Source organism: Trifolium pratense, linkage group LG2 (genome assembly GCF_020283565.1).
Source record: "Trifolium pratense cultivar HEN17-A07 linkage group LG2, ARS_RC_1.1, whole genome shotgun sequence".
NCBI lineage: Eukaryota > Viridiplantae > Streptophyta > Magnoliopsida > Fabales > Fabaceae > Trifolium > Trifolium pratense.
Window position 1 is genome coordinate 38641154 of NC_060060.1, and position 22484 is coordinate 38663637.

Sequence of the window (22484 nt, forward strand, 5' to 3'; positions counted from 1 at the left end):
TTTTAAATATATCAAATAAATAAGGTTAAATTGGACAATTAGTCCTTAATTTATTTATTAGTTTATCGGTCCCTTAATTAATTAATATTACAAATTTGTCCCTTAACTAATTAATTTTATAACTTAATCCTTAACTTTAATTATGTTTGTTATATTGATCATTTCTATTAGTTTTTCGAAAAAAATGTATGAACTCGTAATATTTCTTTATACGTCTAACAATATTACTCATAAACAAATTATTTTATGCATATATATATATATATATATATATATATATATATATATATAAAGAATAACATAAAGTAAAATTAACATTTTTTGAGAAAACCTAATAAAAATAATCGATATGAGGAACAAAATTAAAGTTAATGGAGTAATTTATAACCTAATAAAAACGCTTGGGGCCTTTAACCAATGGCATCAAATATCCAAACTCCAAAAACAAAAACAAAAAACACAACAAAAATAAAAAACAATTTTCTTTTTCATGTTCTGTTCCTCTTTCTATCCACAATTCTCAGTTTCACTGTTCCCCCGACAAAGATTCTGCTTCCGTCACCAACCTCCGTGCCAACAAATGTATGCGACGGAGATTCTCTCCATGTTCGCTCTTCACGGCGTCGATACTTCGTTGCCAGTGGTCCCCACCACCACCACTAACTCCTTCAAAAACGTATCTTTCAACATACCCACTTCACATAACGCAACGAATGTGAAGTTGTCTAAAGCTTTGACACTTTGTCGCTGTACTGTTGACTCAAAGTCCATCGGCGGTGATGTTTTCTCGGTGACTCCGCCGAACAAGTGTGACGTTGATTATCTTGGTGAAAGCACTAAGGGTGATTTGAATGTTAAGTTGGAACAGCTTGAAGCTTTTGGTAAATTTTTAAACTTTTCTAAATTTTCTTTGTTTTTTCTTTGGCCCTTTTTTGTGTTCATTTTTATTTTCACTACTTCACTCTAGTTTCATAGTTTTCTTTATTTCATGTGTTTTTTTTGTTGGGTGTGTCTTGTGTTTGTATGATTGGAATAGCACATTGACCAACTATTAGTTAGTATTCTAGTTTTGTACGGATTGAATTGATAATAGAGTTTAATTAATGGAGATACACGTTTGACGTTAAATAGTTTTACACTGATATCCAATGACAAGTTGCGACATTAAATAGTTTTACACCGATATCCAATGAGAAGTTGCGGTGTTAAATAGTTTTACACTGATATCCAATGAGAAGTTGCGACGTTAAATAGATTTCCATGTAAGCTAATTTTGTAGCTGTAATTGAAATATAACTTCTTAATGCTGCATTCTGATTGGACGTCAGTGTAAAACTAGTTTGCTTTGACATCATTGTTGTTTCATTTTCTATTTGCACCAGTAATAACAAAACTGCAACATTGTTTTTACTTTATTTATTGCTGTTTTCAAATATTTGTATAGAAAATTGTGGATACCATGTGATGGTTTCATTTTTATATTTTTACTAATAAGTGTCACATTAATTATTTATTTTTTAATTATTGGTAAAAGTCGAAATTGTTTTCTCAGACCAAACAGACCTGGATCTTCTCACCATAACATCAGGAGTTACTACATTGAATATTGTTTTCATAAATGTATGCCTACAAATAAAATGTTGGTCTCCTCATTTGTAGGAATTGGTGATGCTTCATTTGAAGGTCCAATCGAGGAAGTGGCTAGAACAGAGGCTAGAGAGGCAGAAGATTTGCTAAAAGACTTGGGCATTCCGGTGCATTATTTTTGCTTACATGCGTCTTTTCTAGTTTGCTGATGTTTTTGGATAGAAAGATTCTACCTTAGATTTACTAAACATATTTAAACAGCTCATCTAGTTCTAGAAATTGCATAGGTCTCTCCCACTTTAACATAGAGGGCGTGTTTGCATAGGTTTGATAAACCTTTATGAAAGGTTGATGCTTGGCATAATCTACTTTTGTTATCATCTGCATATTGCTCATTTCATTATCACCGAATTCCATAGCAGATAATCTTTTTTTTTTTTTTTTCATTCATGCAAATGCTAGCTTTTCAGGTGAACATGTGATACTTATGTCAATATCAACCTACTATTTCTTTCACCACTTGTTATTTTCTTGATTTAATTAGTGTTTCTGACTCACTCTAATTTTGTTACCTTCAATTGGTGCACGTCTTCTCTGTTAGGATTTTGACTGGTGTGTTGTTTCTTGTCCTCATGTAGAGCCCCTCTTCATCCAGAAATTCACCTCGTGGAATATTCTGCACCCGTACATTGAATCTGAGGTCAATTAGTGCCATTGGATATGACATGGACTACACCCTTGTCCATTATAATGTGATGGTAAACCTCTTTCCCATGTATCAGATAGTTTGTATGAGTTTTTATAAATTAGCAAATGTGCAGATGTAACTTCTTTGTTCAATTTTCAATTGTATCATACGTGACATTTACAATTAAAATTTTATGTAACTCAAGTTGGTTGGTAATGTAGGAATTTTGTACTCATTAATTCTAAGATATTCTTTTATTCTTAAATTTTACTGCACTACTAAAACTACCAAGTATTTCTCCTGAACTGCGTGCTTGAAGTTTTTATTCTTGTATGTTAAAATCTTTGTCATGGTACTTCAAAGCATAAAATAATAAAGTATGAAAGAGGTTATTTATTGTTTTATGTTACCTGGAACTGTAGGCTTGGGAAGGCCGGGCTTATGACTACTGTATGGAAAACCTGAAGAATATGGGCTTCCCGGTTGATGGACTTGCATTTGATCCTGACCTGGTAATATGTTTTCTCTGGCAAGCTGGAGGCATTTGGAAATCCAATCCGTATTATCTCTTGTTTGTTGGAGTAATCTTTGCATTCTATTGTAAATTGTTCAGGTAATTAGAGGCCTTGTCATAGACAAAGAGAGAGGCAACCTGGTTAAAGCTGATCGATTTGGTTATGTAAAACGAGCCATGCATGGCACCAAAATGTTATCTACTCGAGCTGTTAGGTATGTGTCAGACCTTGTAAATTGTAATTTTGATTTCTGATAATGAATATAAATGCAGAGTCATTTGTTTTGAAAATCGATGCTTAGTTCAAATAGCCAAAACAACAGAGTCAAGGTTTCACCTTAGGTTTCTGTTTAACACCAAAAGCCTATTTTCTGAAAGTACCATATATTTGTGCATTGTATATATGCACGTGGACATGGACCATGTACTGTTAATTGATTGAATGCCTTGTAGCAAAACATTCACATTGACATATGTATACACTATCACTCATCACGCGCCCGTGCTCACACGCATTAATAGCTTAGTAGATGTCATTTGTGTAATAGTTTCTGTAGTGCTACTTAATTTTGTATGCAATGGAAGTGAGATATACGGAAGAGAACTGGTGGACCTGCGGAAAGAAAGTCAATGGGAGTTTCTCAATACACTGTTCTCCGTGTCTGAAGCAGTGGCCTACATGCAGGTATGTTGCAATTAACTGTGAAACCACTAAACTTTCAGCAACAGATATATTATGCTATGATGTGAAGTTCATTTTGCACTAGTATTCATATCTTAGTTGATTCTTTTTATCTCTCTACAAAGGGTACTAGGTTTTGTTGGTGTCTTAAATTTGAACATTGGTTACTATTTGTAAAAATATGAGAGAATGCTTTATTAATTTATTCCTCAGCTCAAGGCTGGTATTTATAATAAAAGTACAACTGGCTATCTCCTTGATTTTAGGAGAAATAAAAGGAAATAATGATATGTTTAAAATAACAAATTAGGAAACTAAATATATTCCAACACCCCCCCTCAAGTTGGTGCATAGATATCTGTCATGCCCAACTTGCCTATCAAATGCTCAAAGGTGGGTCTTGCCAAACTTTTGGTTAAGATATCTGCAGTTTGTTGACTTGAAGTTACAAAAGGTAAACATATGATTCCAGCATCTAACTTCTCTTTTATGAAATGTCGATCAATCTCAATATGCTTGGTTCTGTCATGTTGAACAGGGTTATGAGCTATGCTAATGGCAGCTTTACTGTCAGAGTACAATTTCAACGGAAGCTCAATTTTCATCTTAAGTTCTTCTAAGACTCTATGGATCCATAATCCTTCACATATACCTTGAGCCATAGCTCTAAACTCAGCTTCTGCACTACTTCTTGCTACAACTCCTTGTTTCTTGCTCCTCCATGTCACAAGATTACCCCAAACATAGGCACAATATCCAGAAGTTGATCTTCTATCAGTAATCGAACCTGCCCAATCAGCATCGGTGAAGATAGACACATTTCTTTCATTAGTCTTCCTGAAAAATAATCCTTTTCCGGGAGTTGCCTTTAAATATCTCAGTATCCTATAGACTGCCTCAAGATGTTCCTCAAAAGGAGAATGCATAAACTGGCTTACTACACTAACTGAGAACGCAATGTCTGGTCTGGTATGTGACAGATAAATCAATTTCCCAACCAATCTCTGGTATCTTCCGGTATCAACAGGAACATTACCTTTTTCCCAAAGTTTTGCATTAGGATCCATAGGGGTATCTGCCGGTCGACATCCACTCATTCCCGTTTCTTTCAATAAATCGATGATGTATTTCTGCTGGGAAACAACAATACCATCTTTTGATCGAGCAACCTCCATACCAAGAAAATATCTCATGGATCCCAAGTCCTTGATTTCAAAGTCTGCTGCTAATTTCTCTTTTACTCTTCCCATTTCAACTGTATCATTTCCGGTAAGAACAATATCATCAACATAAACAATCAGGACAGCTACTTTCCCATCTTGGGAGAACTTTGTGAACAAGGTGTGGTCAGCCTGCCCTTGAACGTACCCTTGTTTCTTCATGGACTGAGTGAATTTTTCAAACCAAGCTCTAGGAGATTGTTTTAATCCATACAAAGACCTATTTAGTTTGCATACGTTTGATCCAAACCTGTCTTCAAAACCAGGAGGAATGTCCATATATACTTCTTCTTCTAAATCACCATTGAGAAAGGCATTCTTAACATCTAACTGATGTAGGGGCCAATCCAGGTTAGCTGCAACAGATAAGAGAATTCTAACAGTATTCAATTTAGCAACAGGAGCAAATGTCTCTGAGTAGTCTATACCATAGGTCTGAGTAAACCCCTTAGCTACCAATCGAGCCTTATACCTTTCAATTGACCCATCTGAATTATACTTCACAGTAAACACCCATTTGCATCCAACTGTCTTCTTCCCATCCGGTAGTGTCATAATACTCCAAGTTTTGTTCTTTTCAAGGGCTTTCATCTCCTCAAGTACAGCTTCCCTCCACTTTGGAACTTCTAGAGCAACCTGTACATTTTTTGGAATTTCTACACTAGACAATTTTGAGGTGAAAGCAGAAAATGATGAAGACAATTTTGAATATGATATGAAATTAGACAAGGGATGTTTAGTGCAAGATCTAACAGGTTTTCTAACAGCAACTGGATCATCTATATCGGGATACAAGATACGACTCTCAGAAACAGAGATAGACTTACCTTTTCGGTTTTTAGGAGGTTGATCATTCCCCGGTTCAGATTCATGACACTGTTGAGATGTGGACTCATCACTTCCTTTGTGATTCTTTCTCACAAAGACCTTTCCTTTCCAAATGTTGTTTTCTGCTTCAAACCTATTCTCTTTAGATGACTCACTACTTTGTGGCATTTCAATTAGATCATCATTATTACTTTGAAAATTCTCATGATTTTCTTCATGAGAAAATGTAGGCTCAGATTCACCAAGTTCCTTACTCATAACAGGAGTAGGCTCAGATAAAGAATCATGGCCATTTTCTGTTGGTGCAAAACTGTAAGTCTTAGAACTTTCTGATTCCGGCAAAGATAAATTATTAAAAAAACTCATGTCCTCGGTTTGAAACGAGTCTTCCTTTAAATTCCCCCCCTGAAGATGAGTATCATCAAAAAAATACTTGTTTTCAAAAAATGTAACGTCCATAGTGACATACATTTTCTTGTTTTTTGGATCAAAACATTTATATCCCTTCTGGGTTGGGGAGTATCCAACAAAAACACATTTTATAGCACGTGGTTCGAGTTTTCCAACATTCTTATGTTCATGTACAAAGGCTGTGCAACCAAAAATTTTTAATATTAAATCATTTGAAACACGAGTACTAGGAAAACATTCTTTGAAAGTATCAATTGGAGTTTGAAAATTGAGAACTTTTGAAGGCATTCTGTTAATTAAATAGGCAGCAGTCAAAACCGCTTCACCCCACAAATAGTTTGGTACTTTACTTGAGAAAAGTAAGGCTCTAGCTACCTCCAATAAATGTCTATTTTTTCTTTCTGCAACTCCATTTTGTTGGGGAGTATTAGGACAAGAACTTTGATGTATAATTCCATTTTTAAGAAAAAAATCACTCAAATTAGCGTTAAAATATTCTTTGCCATTATCACTTCTAAAGACTTGAATATTAGTTTGATATTGGTTTTGCACCATTGTACAAAAATCTTTTACAGCCTGACAAACATCAGATTTCCCCTTTAACAAGTACACCCAACATACCCTTGAATGGTCATCGATAAAGGTGATAAACCATTTCTTAAGAGATAGTGTACTTGTACGGTTAGGGCCCCAAACATCACTGTGAATAATAGAAAAAGGTTTTGATGGTTTGTAAGGCTGTATTGCAAAATGGGAACGATGATGTTTCGCAAATTCACATGCTTCACATTTAAACAAAGAAATATCCTTATTACGAAATAACTTTGGAAACAAGTGTTTTAAATAGGGAAAACTAGGATGACCTAATCGTAAATGCCATAACATAATATTGTCATCATGATTATTCAAAACAGAAAAAGACTCAAAGCAGGAACTTATTGTTTCAGAAGGTAGTTGTGATGCAGATCCAATGTCAAAGTAGTAGAGTCCTCCACTCTCCTCAGCGCTGCCAATCATCTTTCCCGAGTTCAAATCCTGAAAGACACAATGAGATCGGAAAAAATTAGTTTGACAATTTATATCTTGGGCTAACTTACTAACGGACATTAGACTACAGGACAAGTTGGGAACATGAAGGACATTTTTAAGAGTTAACATTGGAGACAACACAACTGACCCTTTACCGGCAATGGCTGAAAAAGAGCCATCTGCGACTTTTATTTTTTGATTACCTGCACATGGACTATATGAAGAGAACAAAGCGGATTCACCTGTCATGTGATCAGAGGCACCGGAATCTACTATCCAAGTATGATTGGGACTGACACTAAGAAAAACAGAGTTACCTTTTGTTGCTACAGAGCAAGAGGGAGTTTGAGACTCGAGGAGTTTGAACAGTTTCTCTAGTTGTTCCGTAGTGAATGGACCCTGAGTTGAAGTAGATTGTTGTCCTTGATCAGAATTACTTGCTTGGAATGCACGACCACCTTTCTTCTTCTTCCAATTAGGAGTCCAGTTAGGAGGTTTGCCTTTGAGCTTCCAACACTCTTCACGCGTATGCCATTCGCGGTTGCAGTAATCACATCGAGGAACTTCGTCTGGTTTTTTTCCTTCGTAGGGGTTTCTAGTTGCCAAAGCTGAGCCTTCAGATTCAGAGATGCGAGGTGTCTTGCCCATCATAATTCCTTGTCGTGCCTCCTCCCTTTTTATTTCGGCAAAAGTTTCACGAAGAGTTGGCAATGGAACCTTTCCCAAAACTCGACCTCTTACCTCATCAAGGTCTTTATTCAGCCCAGCGAGAAACATGAACACACGATCATTCTCTTGCCTCTTTAGAAATAAAACACTATCTTCTGCGCATTTCCAATTGTCATCATAACAAAGATCCAACTCTTGCCACAAGGTCAGCAACTCATTGTAATAAGTAGTTACATTCCGGTCACCTTGCTTAGCATGCCATAATCGTGACTTTAAACCAAAGATTTGAGAGGCGTTTTGGATATCAGAGTATGTTTCCTTAACAGCTTCCCACACATCCTTTGCTGAAGGCAAAAACATGTAAGGCTTGCCTATGCCAGGTTCCATAGTGCTTACTAACCAGGCAATAATCATGGAGTTTTCAGACTTCCATTGTTGGTGAAGTGGGTCTCCTTGTGCCGGTTCAGCGAAATCACCCGTCAAAAAACCAAGTCTTCCTTTGCCATCCAATACCAATCGAACAGTTTGGGCCCATTGATTATAGTTATTCCCGTTCATCTTAGGAATATCGACCTTGAGGGAGGAACCCTCCTTGTCTTTGAAGCCTGTGTTGAAATCTCTGTCACCATAAACAGGTTTATTCTTGTTTTCGTTGTTTCCGCCATTACCGCTACTGGTAGCGATAAAGTCTGGTATCTTTCCGAAGTCTGGTATCCCACCACCACGGCCACCACCGTCTCCGCGGCCAGCTCCTTCTACGCGGCCACCTCCTCCGTTTCCGCGGCCAGCACTTGCAGGTTGGCCATCGTTATTGACCGAGGATCCGGTATAGGCCTGGCCTAGGGAGGGCCACTTGTTGTGGTCGGCCATGAGAGGCTAAACGGGTATGGGAATGGGTCGGGTAAAATAACGGGTCGAACAGAAATTTTTTTCAGGGCTGCGCCCCGAACCCCACTAGTTGTGGAAAGCTTTACAGTAGCACTCTAACCCTAACCCTAACCTAGGTCTCGTGATACCATGCAAAAATATGAGAGAATGCTTTATTAATTTATTCCTCAGCTCAAGGCTGGTATTTATAATAAAAGTACAACTGGCTATCTCCTTGATTTTAGGAGAAATAAAAGGAAATAATGATATGTTTAAAATAACAAATTAGGAAACTAAATATATTCCAACACTATTAATAAATTTGTGTTGTTTCAAAAACAATCCCTTGTTGACTATTACATAGACAACTATGTGTTAGCAAATTTCTAGTAGGCACGGGGGAGTTGAGAAATATTAAGATATAAAGCATTTATATCGATGTTGCCTTTTATATAATTTAATCATGTGTGATTATTGTAATGGGACTTTATTGATGATATATATAATTTATTTCAGATGGTTGACAGATTGGATGATGGGACCATACCGGCAGATCTTGGCCCCCTTGATTATAAGGGTCTTTATAAGGTAATATGGTGCAAAAGCAAAAGTATTTGTGAACATTATATTTGATCAGGGAATTTTTTTCCTTACAATTGGCACAACTTTCAGGCTGTTGGAAAAGCTCTTTTCTGGGCTCATGTTGAAGGCCGTCTTAAGGTCAACACAATCTTCTTTTTAACTTGTCCCCTATGAAAATTTGATGATGATGATGTTCTTTGTTCACACCAAATGACTTATGAAAATTATGCAGAGTGAGATCATGTCTAAGCCTGAACAGTTTGTGGAGCCTGATCCTGAATTACCTTTGGCACTTTTGGATCAGAAGGAGGTATATTTCCTCTATTGTTATAATTTTGGCTTAGCATCCAATGCCCTTATTACCACTTACTCTGTTATCCTCATGAAACAGGCCGGCAAAAAACTTGTGCTTATTACCAACTCGGACTTTCATTACACAGACAAAATGATGCGCCATTCTTTTAATAGATTCCTTCCGAATGATATGAGTTGGCGAGATCTTTTTGAAATTGTAAGTTCATATAAAGTTGCTTCTTCAATAAAACTGAACTCTCTTGACATTAGAGTGATGGCAAATGCTCTATATCCTCTTCATTACCTTGCCCATTAACAACCCTGTCTTATTGTGAGATAAACCTTTCATAATGATGCGGCTCTTTTAATGGATAGGTAATTGTGTCAGCGAGAAAACCAGAGTTCTTCCAAACGTCAAGCCCCATGTATGAAGTGGTGACAGGCGAGGGTCTAATGCGTCCATGCTTCAAGGCTCAACCTGGTAATTTGTTTAATTATTTTCTCTAGGTATAAGAGGATTCTTATCTTTTTTTAATAGAGAGTATAACATATTTCTTTGATGGGTTCGTGTATGAATGTATAGATGAAACAGCAATAATATGAGCAGAATTGTAATGAAAACAATGTAATTGTATTAGAATGGATGAACAATTACAAGAGAAAAAAGTAAAGTAAAAGGTAACAAACTGATAACAGTAGTTATCAGCCCCAAAAGCTCAAAGGCTTCCCAAATCACCAAGATGGTGATCCCCAATTCCCTAACAGAAAACTTGGATACCTATTCCTTATGTTCACTACTCTTTATATAATAAAATAAGGCCTCATGCACTCATGCCACCTCACCATTCTTTCAATCCTTTCCCCTTTCCTTTCCACACCTTAGGCTTGGGCCAAAGTCAAGGCCCACTTCATGATTCAAGTCTCTATCATTCTTAAAAAATTAATTTTTATATTTATATATTAATGAAGGGGACATGAACCCAAAGTTCAAGCGTATAGACTAATACTGAATAATATGTAGAAAATTATTATGAATATTATTTCAAAATGCTATCTAAGTACAAGTGCTATTCTATATTTATAAGGCGAGTACTAACTACACGGGCCAGACTACTCGGCTGTGACAACTAATACAAATAAATTCCTACAAATTTTAAGTGGTGGAGGGGGGGCTCGGATACCATCCTAGAAAATATATGATAGCAGGTGGCCCAACTTTATCTTTCCCAATAGCTAGGCTGCTACGTGCACCTAGACAGTTACCTGCATTGATGGCTATAGGGATTCTAACATGGATGCCACAAAATACAAATTGCAAAACCATCATCAATTTCGTATCAAGAGTAGTTTCAAGAAAATAATTCCTAATCTTATCTGTTGAGAGGGACAATAGCAGGTGGAACGGCAATACCTGCGAGAAGAGTTTCATGAGCTAAGTGGGCCGACTTAAAGTATGGAACTAACTCGAAAAAGGTAACATCAGCCAGTATGAGGTATCGTTGGAATGTAGGAGAATAACAACGATAACGGAGTGCCGGTGTCCACGTGTTAGAGGCGTGTGTGGACGAGAATTTGTCGAATCTGAGAGCCAGATTGGGTCATTGCAGCGGCGGAGGGGCAAACCAGAGTTAAGGACAGTGAGACTTCTGGGTACGCCTGGTTTAGGGTTTCCTCTCAATAGACTCTGATCCCATGTTGAGAGAAATAAAATAAGAGAGACATATGCATAAAACAAAATTGTGTGTTTCAACTTTCAACTACACGGCAGAGAACCTTTATATAGACTCGGGGCAATAAATACAAAGAATAACAGAACTAATTACAGAATATTCTAATCTTATTTACAAGATATTTTTCCTTATTTATATGATTCTATTTTATTTTCAACATTATCTTTCACATATTTACCCATTTTTCAGTTCTGATATGAACTTGGATAATAAATTCATGACATTAGAAGAGATTAATCACTTTTGACCAATCACAAACCATCATTTGTATGCATTTTTACGTATATACGATTAAAATCAAATATTTGTAATGATCTAACAATTATGATTGATCTAACAATGGAGTGTGAGGATACAAATTGAGACAGATGGAGCTTTTGTCCCTTTAACAAAGGCAAAAAGGTTTATATATCTGTATTTGGCACCCCTCTGCTACTTCCTTTATGATAAAAGGAGGACAAGTTGCAGACTGTAGACAGCTTTGGTACTAATCTGAGAGCCACCAATACAAAGAAGAAAAGCACCGACAATATTTATGATGCATCAATATTTTTAAAAAACTTAGTTCTGAATCTTTTAGGGTTGAGCAGATCTGATTGCAAAATAATAATTGAATTGTTTTTGTCATTGTAACATATAGCAGAAATGCAAAATAGCTACAATTGATTATTGTGCTTTGCCATCTTCTGCAGGTGGTTTGTACTCAGGGGGAAGTGCACAGATGGTTGAAAATTCACTAGGTATCCATGGAGATGAAATTTTGTATGTTGGTGATCATATTTACACTGATGTCAGTCAATCCAAAGTCCATTTGCGGTGGCGAACAGCATTGATTTGTAGAGAACTCGAAGATGAGGTTAGTATAATCAGTTCTCATTGGCCTCATTTGGTAGTAAAGAAATTTCTGAAACAACATTTATTTTTTCAATTTCAAAAAATTAATACACCGTTTTTTTAGGGGGAAAATGATATTATTGGTTGTTGAATTATGTATAGAAACACAGAGCCTTTGCTGGATCCAACTATTAATTGTCCTTGTGCTTTTGTAAATGTTAAAACTGCAGTACAGTGCCTTGATTCGTTGCCGAAGTGATAGAGAATCATTGATAGAGCTTATAAATCAAAAGGAAGTTGTGGGAGATCTTTTTAACCAACTTCGACTGGCTTTGCAAAGGCGAAGCAAAGACCGGCCTGCTCAAGTAAGTTTTGGTCCTACAATAATCCTATCGTATATGCTACTTTTTTTGGTTTATTAGGTGCAATTCTGTTAAATCCCATATTGACTAGAGATACAGCCAAATTAGCCTTATAAAGTATAAACTTGAGTAATATAAACCTCTTGAGCTAGCCTATGGGGTTGAGTTAAGCCTAAAGTTCAAATTCTAAGATTGTATCAAAGTCTATTCTAGATATGAATTTGTCGAAGTTCCAGATTACCAATCTTTGGTGTGGGAGTGTTTTAAGATTTCTGTTATTGGGCCACCCGCATTTATCCATGCTTCAGATGTTCAGGTTTGAGCGTCAGAGGATGTGTTGAGATCTGGGTCCCTGATCCCACGTCGATTATAGATATGGCCAACTGGCCAAGTCAGTCTTTATAAGGCTTGGGTAATCCGTATATCTTGAGGTAGCTTGTGGTGGTTAAGTGAGGCCTAAAATTCAAATTCTAAGAAATTCTTATATGGTACTTGTACCCATATTTATTGGCCTATTACTTTAACACTAATAGTAAGATTTTCAATGTACTTAAAGACCCTTGCAGCAACGCACATGGATGATGAAGACCTCACTGAAAGCATGCAAAAGCTACTTATTGTTATGCAACGACTAGATAATAAAATTGCTCCAATGCTCGAGGCAGATGGGGAGCTCTTCAATTCGAGGTAAGTTCAAAGAATTTAAAAACTCTAACAGTACTCGGTCATTTCATTTTCACCACGTGCAATTGTTATTAACTTGGCGTACCTCTCTACACTAGGTGGGGTTTCCTATCTCGTGCTGGACTGTGGGATAAAAGCCACTTGATGAGGCAAATTGAGAAGTAGGTGCTTTCCTTTTGATGTCCATGATATTATTGGATCATATCGCTCTTTTGATGTTGAACTGTTTAAATTTATTATTGCAGATATGCTGATATTTATACGTCAAGGGTATCAAACTTTTTATATTATACACCCTTCATGTATTTCCGCTCACAGGAACAGGTATTCAAACAACATTTTTCTTACCTTGTCATTTATAGTTATGACACATTAGATCATTATTTGAATTTTGAACTGATTTTGATATGTTTCTGTGTTCTGCAGAACCTCGCACATGACTCATACGCACACTATTGTTCACAATTCAATAATAAACCTTCTTCCTAGGGAAAATGGAAGTAGAATGAGGAGGATAAGTATCAGAAATAAAGAATCTGCTGGTGATATTATAAGCAGATGTATCATTGTAACAGTAGTTAATGTTGTGATGATACCGTGTATTAGTTTGGCTGATATCACGTCCTCAATATTATTAGGGACTAGGGATTTTGTTTCCAAATGACTCTGAAATTGGTATCAAATGAATTCTAATTCATAATTTATATGATGTGATCACATCACAATTTGGCAAAAAAACATTATGGGACATTGCCACAAAATTTGTATCCTGTATTTGTATTTGGTTTTAGTAAGTTACATTCTTACAAACATTATAGCTGTAATTCCAAAACTTTTAATGTTACAAGTTTCTCATTATGTTTTTTTCATGGTTTTGAATGAGTCAATGTTATCTGGATATAAATGTTGAAGAAAAATTTATGCATTTTGAATTTTTGAACGAATATCGTCAGCATGATCCTGGCGCCAGGCGTTTGTGGAGATGTAAACTTCAAGACAATGTCATTGCCACCTTCAACTTCAAGAAGCCACATCGAAAGAGAGAAGAAAAAAACCTTAATAACTAAACATATTTCAAACGGTAAAAGTTACACTTAGAATATACAGAAAATAAGAAACTTAACTAATGTTTTTCTAAATACAATCAGTAAAGGGCTTGTTTGATTGTGTTTTGTTTTCATAATATATTTTAAAACTAAAAACCATTAAATTTGTATGATTAATGTTTAAAATAAGTACGATTGCTATTTCCCTAAGGAATGTTAATTCATTGACTAAATAAAGGATATAAATTTTTAAAAGTTACAATTAACTGGTTGGATAGCTCAACTCAACTAAGAGTTGGAAAAGTTAAAGGCCTAGTGTTTTTTTAATTGTATTTTAAGGCAAACCGATCAACCAAATCAAACCATATATCATTCGTTTAGTTTGATTCAATTTCATTTTTGAAAAACATAGAAAACCAAACAAACTAATATAGATTTGGTCAGTTTGGAGCTCTTTTTTAATAAATGATAGTCGAACCAAACCAAACCGTTACACTCCTAACCGATACTCTATTGGCAAATTTTGTTTTATTTTAAAAATAAGTTAATATACAAATATAACATGACGTCGTTGAATGATGAATATATATACTCAACCAAATGTGAGTTTTATAATACAAGTAAAAATCAACTGTTTCTTATAAAATGGACCGAAGGTAGTAGTTATTATTATGGTATTTGGATAGTAAAAACTCAAATCATGAACAACCCTTTGGTTAAGGAGGCTTTTACTTTGCATTCGAGGTCTTGAAATTTCTAAGGACCATACCATGATGGCACAAGACAGGCAAAGTCCAAGAAACATTCCATTATATTTGTACATAGTACACACACCTTGCAAAACCTTCTTCAGTTGTCAATTAAGTCAAAGTAAATAAATTTTCACTGATAATGCTTGCAAAATGTAGTCACCATTAAACTAATTTTTTGGATTAAACAAATATCACTTATCAAATACAGAAATTCAACTCAATTACATCTCTGAAACAGCCCTAAAAGTTAAATTCCTATTTTATGCCCCCCACTGCTCCAACAATTTATGATTATGCAGCTTGAAGCGCACACATCAAATGAATGTGAAAAAAATCAGTCCATAAATATTTAAATTTTAGACTGTTTTGTTCTGCTACCTAGTTATTATCAATAGTATACAACCTTGCATTTTCTTATGGTATGATGCATACCAAAACTTTTTGCAGGGCAATCTGGTGGAGGCAACAGGTGACTTTCATTATAGTTGATAGAAACAAGACAAAGACCATGTGGTGGCAAATAGAAGCTGTATTTTGCCAGCTCCTTGCGATCTCGACTTGCCAAAATATATGGAACAATGTCTGGAGGGATCGCTTCCTTCCCGATTTGAAGCAACAAAGCCACCTAAAAATGCAAACAGATATATGTCAATGGCTCAATGCCAACAACTATACATTAATTATGCAATTGCAAAGTAATTTTTTAAATGAATACCATGTTTCGGACTTGTCTATACAAGAAACCCGAGCCTTCAACTTCTAGCTGCAAAAGAGCTCCCTACAGATTGATATTGAAATGTGATAACCTTTAGAGTATTCCTAGTTCACAAAAAATACACCAAGAAGATACTACAAACATGGTAAATTTTGTGCAAAATACTAATAATGCTAACAGTAGTACGGAAAAACTCTACCATTTCTTTCACATCGAATCGGAAAATATGCTTCACTGGATCTGGTACGCGATCATTGTGAGATGCATTTTCGAAAGAAGTGAAATCATGCTTCCCAACAAAATATTTTGCAGCTTCTCTCATAGCAGCGGTATTGAGTTTATACATATTATGGTAAGCAAAACGGCGCTGGAACGGGTCCATGATGGTATCACTGTAAATCTTGTAATGATAAATCTTACTTTTTACAGAAAAACGAGCATGAAATTCAGCAGATGCAGGGCTTGTCTCTCTAACTCGGATATCAGAAGGAAGAAGACCGTTCAAAGCCATGTGAACTCTATCCAAGTTTTCGTAATTAAATGGTGTAACAAAATGTGCAACCTACAGTCACAACAGAATATAAAATTCCAATCCAATGGTTGCCATTTGAAAGTTGAAATTGAACAAGCGGAACAAGGTCGGACCTGACCCCAAGCATGGACTCCTGCATCAGTCCTGCTTGCACCAACCAACTGGAGATCCTTCCTTGGAAGCTTTGTTGTTTGAATTAAAGCTTTTTCTACGGCGCATTGTACAGTAGGGGGAGACTCTTGATATTGCCAGCCTGAAAATATAATCAGCATTCAAAATAATGGAGAGAAAAGAAAGAAGTCAACTATTTAACAATGTTTTCATTTATTAAATACTGGAAAACTAAACTTTCATATATGGCTCAAGAGTTAATTGAGGGATTTGGTATCCTCTTTATAGTACACTATTACACCAAGCTCAAAACTTCATTCAATAGTTTGAGACTCTGAGCTTTATCCAACTTGGATTTTGATGGACAAAGAGTTTGGACAATTTAAATAATGTGAGGTTCAGCTCAATAACACATATATGGAACTTATAAGGAACTATTTTATCTGAGAAACTGTTATATGTTTTCATGTTTAATTATGTTGGTTTATGGCAGAATAATATTGAAAACTAAAGTAAAGTATGTTGAAGAGAATAATACTGAGATGAAATAGGGAAATTCAGTTTATTAATGACTGCAGCAATACACTAAATAGTAAGTTCAAAATATCAAAACAGAACACAACCACATCACCATAGAATTAGGAATGTGGGATAATAAAAGCTACTTTCTCTCCTAAGATGTAGGAACCACTTATTGACTCAAATAAAAAACTGAAACAATAGAAAATAAAGATAAAACAGCCACGTAATGCAGTCCAAAAGCAATAATTAACACTCCTCCTTGCTTTAGGATCTGCAAACTCCAATTTTCTGCCTTAAAAACTCAAACTTGCTGACAGGAAGTGGCTTTGTAAACAAATCTGCCAATTGATCCTCTGACTTGCAATAAACCAAAGTCACTTCTCCATTTTGCTGCATTTCTCTTAAAAAATAGAGTTTGATGTTAAAATGTTTAGTCTTCCCATGACATACAGGATCCTTTGAAATTGCAATTGCTGCCTGGTTGTCAATAAATACCTCTATCTTATGATTTTGTTGGAGATGTAAATCAAATAAAATCTTTTTTAGCCACACAACTTGATTTACAGCTGCTGTTGCTGCTATGAATTCGGCTTCTGCAGTGGATTGTGCTACTGTCTCTTGCTTCTTTGTGCACCATGAAAAAACTCCTGAGCCTAGACTGAAACAATATCCAGAGGTACTCTTCATGTCATCAATGGATCCAGCCCAGTCACTATCAGAGAATCCACACAACTTGAATGTTGGACAGCTCTCAAATTTGACACCATAATCAACAGTGCCCTTAATATATCTCAGTATTCTTTTTGCTGCTTTTAAATGCATTTCACTAGCACAATGCATAAATCTAGAGAGAATACTTACAGCAAATAAAATGTCTGGCCTTGTTGCAGTGAGATACATTAAACATCCAATAAGACTCCTATAGTATCCTTCATCAACTTTGTCAAACCCATCTTCCTTGCTCAACTTCTCCTTTTGGTTCATTGGTGTGCCAACTGTTTTGCACTCTTCCATCTGAAATTTTTTCAATATTTCCTTTGCATACTTCTTTTGGTAGATGAACACATCATTCTCATTTTGCTTGATCTCAATTCCAAGGAAAAATGTCATCAAACCAAGATCTGTCATTTCAAAAGCTTGCATCATTTCTTGTTTGAATTCCTCAACAAGCCTTGTATCATCTCCGGTTACTAAAAGATCATCAACATAGAGGGAAATTATGAGAGAATTTTTACCCTTATGTTTCACATAAAGAGTGGACTCAGATAAACTTTTTTCAAAACCTATGCTCAATAGGTGATCATTTATCTTACTGTACCAAGCCCTTGGTGCTTGTTTTAAGCCATAAAGGGCCTTCTTAAGAAGATAGACTTTATCTTCTCCACCTTGCACCGCAAATCCCTCTGGCTGCTCCACATATATCTCTTCTTGTAAATCTCCATTTAAAAAAGCTGATTTAACATCTAACTGGAATACTTTCCAGCCTTTTTGTGCAGCAATTGCTAACACCAATCTAATTGTATCTAATCTTGATACAGGTGCAAAAGTTTCAGAATAATCAACACCAAAAATTTGTGCATACCCTTTAACTACGAGTCTGGCCTTGTATTTATTGATCGAGCAATCTGCATTAAGCTTTGTTCTGAAAACCCATTTAACTCCAATGATGTTTCTATCTTCAGGCTTGTCAACGAGTTCCCATGTCTTGTTTTTTTGAATCATTGACATCTCCTCCTCCATTGCATTTTTCCATTTTGGATCTTTTAGTGCTTCTTCACAGCAAGCAGGTTCACATACTGCAACATTGCATCTTTGATAGATATCTGACAGCAGCCTTGTGCCTCTAATGGGAGGATCATCTTCTAATTCGTTCTCACACAACTCTGTTGTTTGCTTTTCAAGATAATCATCTTCAATATCATTGAAAGATCCAATTGTTTTTTTAGGATTCTTCCAGTCCCATTGTTGATCTTCATTAAAATGCACATCTCTAGAGACAGTCATCTTTCCACTTTGAGGATGATACACCTTGTAGGCTTTTGAAACAGAACTATATCCCACAAAAATTCCTGGAATTGCTTTCTTGTCAAGTTTATCACGCTTAACTTGTGGAACATGTGCAAAACAAACACAACCAAACACTTTAAGAAAGGTTAGTGAAGGCTTATACCCATACCAAGCCTCAAAAGGAGTTTTATCTTTCAAAACCTTTGTGGGGAGTCGATTTTGAAGATAAACAGCCGTGTTGGCTGCTTCTGCCCAAAATTGTTTTGGCAAGTCTTTCTCATGCAACATGCATCTAGCCATCTCCATTATGGATCTATTTCTCCTTTCACTAACTCCATTTTGCTCCGGAGTGTATGGAGTTGTGAGTTGATGTACAATGCCAGCTTCTTCACAAAATAAATTAAACTGTGTTGATGTATACTCCTTCCCATTATCGGATCTTAGAAATTGAATCTTGCAGCCACTTTGAGTTTCAACCATATTCTTGAACTTTACAAATACTCCAGCCACTTCATGCTTAAATTTCAAGAAAAAAATCCAGCACATTCTTGTAAAATCATCTATGAAGAGAACAAAGTACAGACTACCTTGTAATGACGGTGTTCTTTGAGGTCCTGCCACATCAGTGTGAATGAGTTGCAGCTTTTGAGAGGCTCTCCAAACAGTTTTTGGAAATGGTTTTCTGATTTGTTTACCAAATTGACAAGCATTACAATTTGGCAAATGATTAGAAAGCACCGATAGACCTCTTGTCATATCATTATTCTTCATGTTCATCATTCTTTGAATATGACAATGACCAAGTCGCTTATGCCACAGTTCAGTGGGACTGACTTCAGTGAAATAAGCACTCTGCTCCTCCTCAATTGGATCAAATGAGAAGCTTTTACCTCTCATCTTAATCCTTAGAATCTCCCGACCAGTGGTGTCGAAGATTAGACAAAGTTGATTTTCAAAAGATACTTTAAATCCTTTTTCAATCAATTGGCCTACACTAAGCAGATTTTGGTCAATATCAGGTACATAAAGAACATCTGAGATTGTCTTTATACCTGAACTCGTTGAAATTACCACAGTTCCTTTTCCTTTTGCAGAAATATAGCCACCGTTCCCAATTCTGACTTTTGAGATTTGAGTAGGCTTCAAATCTTTGAAGAGAGTTCGATCATATGTCATGTGGTTTGTACAACCACTATCAATCAGCCAGCATTCTGAACTACTTTTAGTTGAAAAGCACGTTGCCACAAAAATCTGATCTTCTTCATCTTGCTCTACAACCTGGGCATTGACTTCATGTTGTTGAATTTTGCTTTTGCAAATTATAGCTTCATGTCCAAGCTGATTGCACTTGCTGCACTTTGCGTCTGGTCTTCTCCAACATCTAAACGGTGGGTGACCGTCGAGGCCACAGTGCTTGCAAGAGGGATAACTTTTCTTTTTACCTTTGTCTTTTCTTGGGTTGTTTGCGGTACTTCCAACTTCATGATGCTTGGCTTGTAAAGCACCTTCCACCACATGATCCTGTCTCATAAGCCTTCGTTGCTCCTGGGCTTGCAAGGCGTGCAACACTGCTGCTAAAGTGATTGTGGACAGATCTTTTGTGTTCTCCAAAGCCGTTATTGATGCTTCGTATCTCTCTGGTACTGTAACCAAAAATTTTTCTACGATCCTCGAATCAGCAAATTGAGTTCCGAGTAACCTAACCTTGTTTGCAATGGAAAGCAATCTATCTGAGTAATCTTTAACTGTCTCAGACTCTTTCATTTTCTGCAATTCGAATTCCCTCATCAAGTTCAGCACTTGCATGCCTCGAGTCCTCTCATCCCCTGCGTATTCTTCCTTCAAATAGTCCCAGATGGCCTTGGCTGTTTTGAGCGTCATGATTCTGGTGAAGACAGTTTGTGAAACACCGGCAAAAAGACATGATTTTGCCTTTGCCTTTCTAGTTTTTTTCTCCTTGTGATTTTTTAACTGAGCCATGGTTGGATTATTCGGCAGCGGAGGAACTTCATAATCCTCTTCCACGGCTTCCCAAAGGTCCAAAGCTTCTAGGTAAGACTCCATTCTTACTGCCCAAAGGTCATAGTTGTCCCCATCAAAGACAGGAGGAGCAACTTGTGAGAAACTTGTTTCAGTTTCCATTTTCACAGGTCCCGTAAGATGATAGCTCTGATACCAATTTGTTGGTTTATGGCAGAATAATATTGAAAACTAAAGTAAAGTAAGTTGAAGAGAATAATACTGAGATGAAATAGGGAAATTCAGTTTATTAATGACTGCAGCAATACACTAAATAGTAAGTTCAAAATATCAAAACAGAACACAACCACATCACCATAGAATTAGGAATGTGGGATAATAAAAGCTACTTTCTCTCCTAAGATGTAGGAACCACTTATTGACTCAAATAAAAAACTGAAACAATAGAAAATAAAGATAAAACAGCCACGTAATGCAGTCCAAAAGCAATAATTAACAAATTACAAAAATCTCTTTGTATTCTAAACTGTAGAAAAAACTTTTGATTGTTTTAATTGCTTCCTATACTTTTGGAGGTAAAATCAAAATGGTTACACTTTTATAATAATGAGTTGCATCGATACACAAAAAAGTCTCGTGTTGTTAGAGAATCGTGACTAACAATAGTTTTATAACAATAGTCATCTTTTAAGCAAGCACAAAACTATGAAGACTTGCAACAAAAGCCGACAATACTTCGAAAAGCGGTGTGGCGGACTTGAGTTTAGAAAAATGTGAAAGCAAAAAACAAAAAAGAAATGGTCTTGTCAAAAGCAAATACTTGTTTCATGTCACTATTATAAACAAAATTCACTTTGTAGAAACATCAATGAACTTAAAAAGTAAATTTTTACTTATAACAGTGATGGCATTTAAAATGATAATAATATCAGAATCTCATGATTACAATGTTTGAGATTGTTGAATGAAACAGAAAATTGAATATATGCAATACAAGAAATCTGACTAATATTGTTTGTGACTAGTAAAGAATAGTTACAGAATCATAACAGAAAATTAATTACAAAGTGAAACACATGTGACAGAATAAGAGTATAGGGAATGAGCTATGTAATGTGACAATGATTGAGAAAGTTCATACCTGCATATCGGGTTCCATCATAAGCCAAAACGAGGCGCCATTTATAGACAGAATCTTGATTGTGCTGCACTTCCACAACATCAACTGCAGAATTCAACTAAAAAAACCACCAAAAAGTAAAACCGTTATTGAAGAATGAAAGAGAAAGAGAGAGAGAGAGAGAGATTGTGATTGATGATGCATACAGAAAGAAGAGAAGTTGAAGATGGAGATGGAGATGGGAACGGAGCAACCAGAGCTGCTGCTGCAGCTGCTGCTGCATAAGTCATCATCTCACAAACATCTACCAGCGCTGTTCTTCTTCCTTTTATCTATCGTACAAACTATTTCATTTTATATTGGTACAATAATACACTATTTTTTTTTAGTACGCGACAATGAGGGTCTGTTTGGTTCGGGGGTTTTGGAGGGGAGGTGAGGGGATATTTTAAATTAATTGTGTTTAGTTCAATTTTTAGGAGGGGAGGGGAGGTGAGAGGAGGTGAGCAAAATACCTCCAAATCCCAATTTTTGCTTCCCCCAAATTGGGGGGATTTGGAGGGGAGGGGAGGGGAGGGAAGGAGAGGGAAGGAGAAAGATATCATTACCATTTTAATTATTTTGACATAATTGTCCTCATAATTATTTTAAAATGCCGCATGTCTTTTTATATTCATAAACTGTTGTGCTAATTTTTTTTGTATTACATTGTTATTTT

General features: G+C 36.1%; 2 protein-coding genes across 2 annotated transcripts; one reads left to right on the plus strand and one right to left on the minus strand.

Moving 5' to 3' along the window:
• The first annotated feature begins 378 nt into the window (after positions 1-378).
• LOC123907197 (5'-nucleotidase domain-containing protein 4) lies at positions 379-13839 on the plus strand. The gene is made up of 17 exons (XM_045957362.1): positions 379-881; positions 1660-1754; positions 2226-2345; positions 2698-2787; positions 2889-3004; positions 3375-3474; positions 9012-9083; positions 9168-9215; positions 9310-9387; positions 9469-9588; positions 9747-9852; positions 11794-11957; positions 12166-12300; positions 12854-12984; positions 13080-13142; positions 13227-13305; positions 13408-13839. Exons 1-17 carry the CDS (start codon positions 491-493, stop codon positions 13468-13470), a joined length of 1971 nt encoding a protein of 656 aa, XP_045813318.1. The 5' UTR covers positions 379-490; the 3' UTR covers positions 13471-13839.
• A 1093-nt stretch (positions 13840-14932) lies between these two features.
• On the minus strand, positions 14933-22134 carry LOC123907198 (tRNA pseudouridine synthase A 1). The gene is made up of 6 exons (XM_045957363.1): positions 21973-22134; positions 21788-21884; positions 16140-16279; positions 15694-16056; positions 15495-15557; positions 14933-15404 (listed from the first exon to the last, which is right to left on the minus strand). The coding sequence occupies exons 1-6, from the start codon at positions 22057-22059 to the stop codon at positions 15168-15170; spliced, it is 987 nt and encodes a 328-aa protein (XP_045813319.1). The 5' UTR covers positions 22060-22134; the 3' UTR covers positions 14933-15167.
• Positions 22135-22484: the final 350 nt, after the last annotated feature.

Coding starts and splice junctions, on each gene's coding strand:
- LOC123907197 (XM_045957362.1), top strand. CDS start 491: ATGTTCTGTTCCTCTTTCTATCCACAATTCTCAGTTTCACTGTTCCCC. Junction 9,216..9,309: donor ATGTTGAAGGCCGTCTTAAG/GTCAACACAATC, acceptor AAAATTATGCAG/AGTGAGATCATGTCTAAGCC. Junction 12,301..12,853: donor GCAAAGACCGGCCTGCTCAA/GTAAGTTTTGGT, acceptor ATGTACTTAAAG/ACCCTTGCAGCAACGCACAT.
- LOC123907198 (XM_045957363.1), bottom strand. CDS start 22,059: ATGATGACTTATGCAGCAGCAGCTGCAGCAGCAGCTCTGGTTGCTCCG. Junction 16,057..16,139: donor GAGTCCATGCTTGGGGTCAG/GTCCGACCTTGT, acceptor TTGTGACTGTAG/GTTGCACATTTTGTTACACC. Junction 15,405..15,494: donor ATAGACAAGTCCGAAACATG/GTATTCATTTAA, acceptor TTGCATTTTTAG/GTGGCTTTGTTGCTTCAAAT.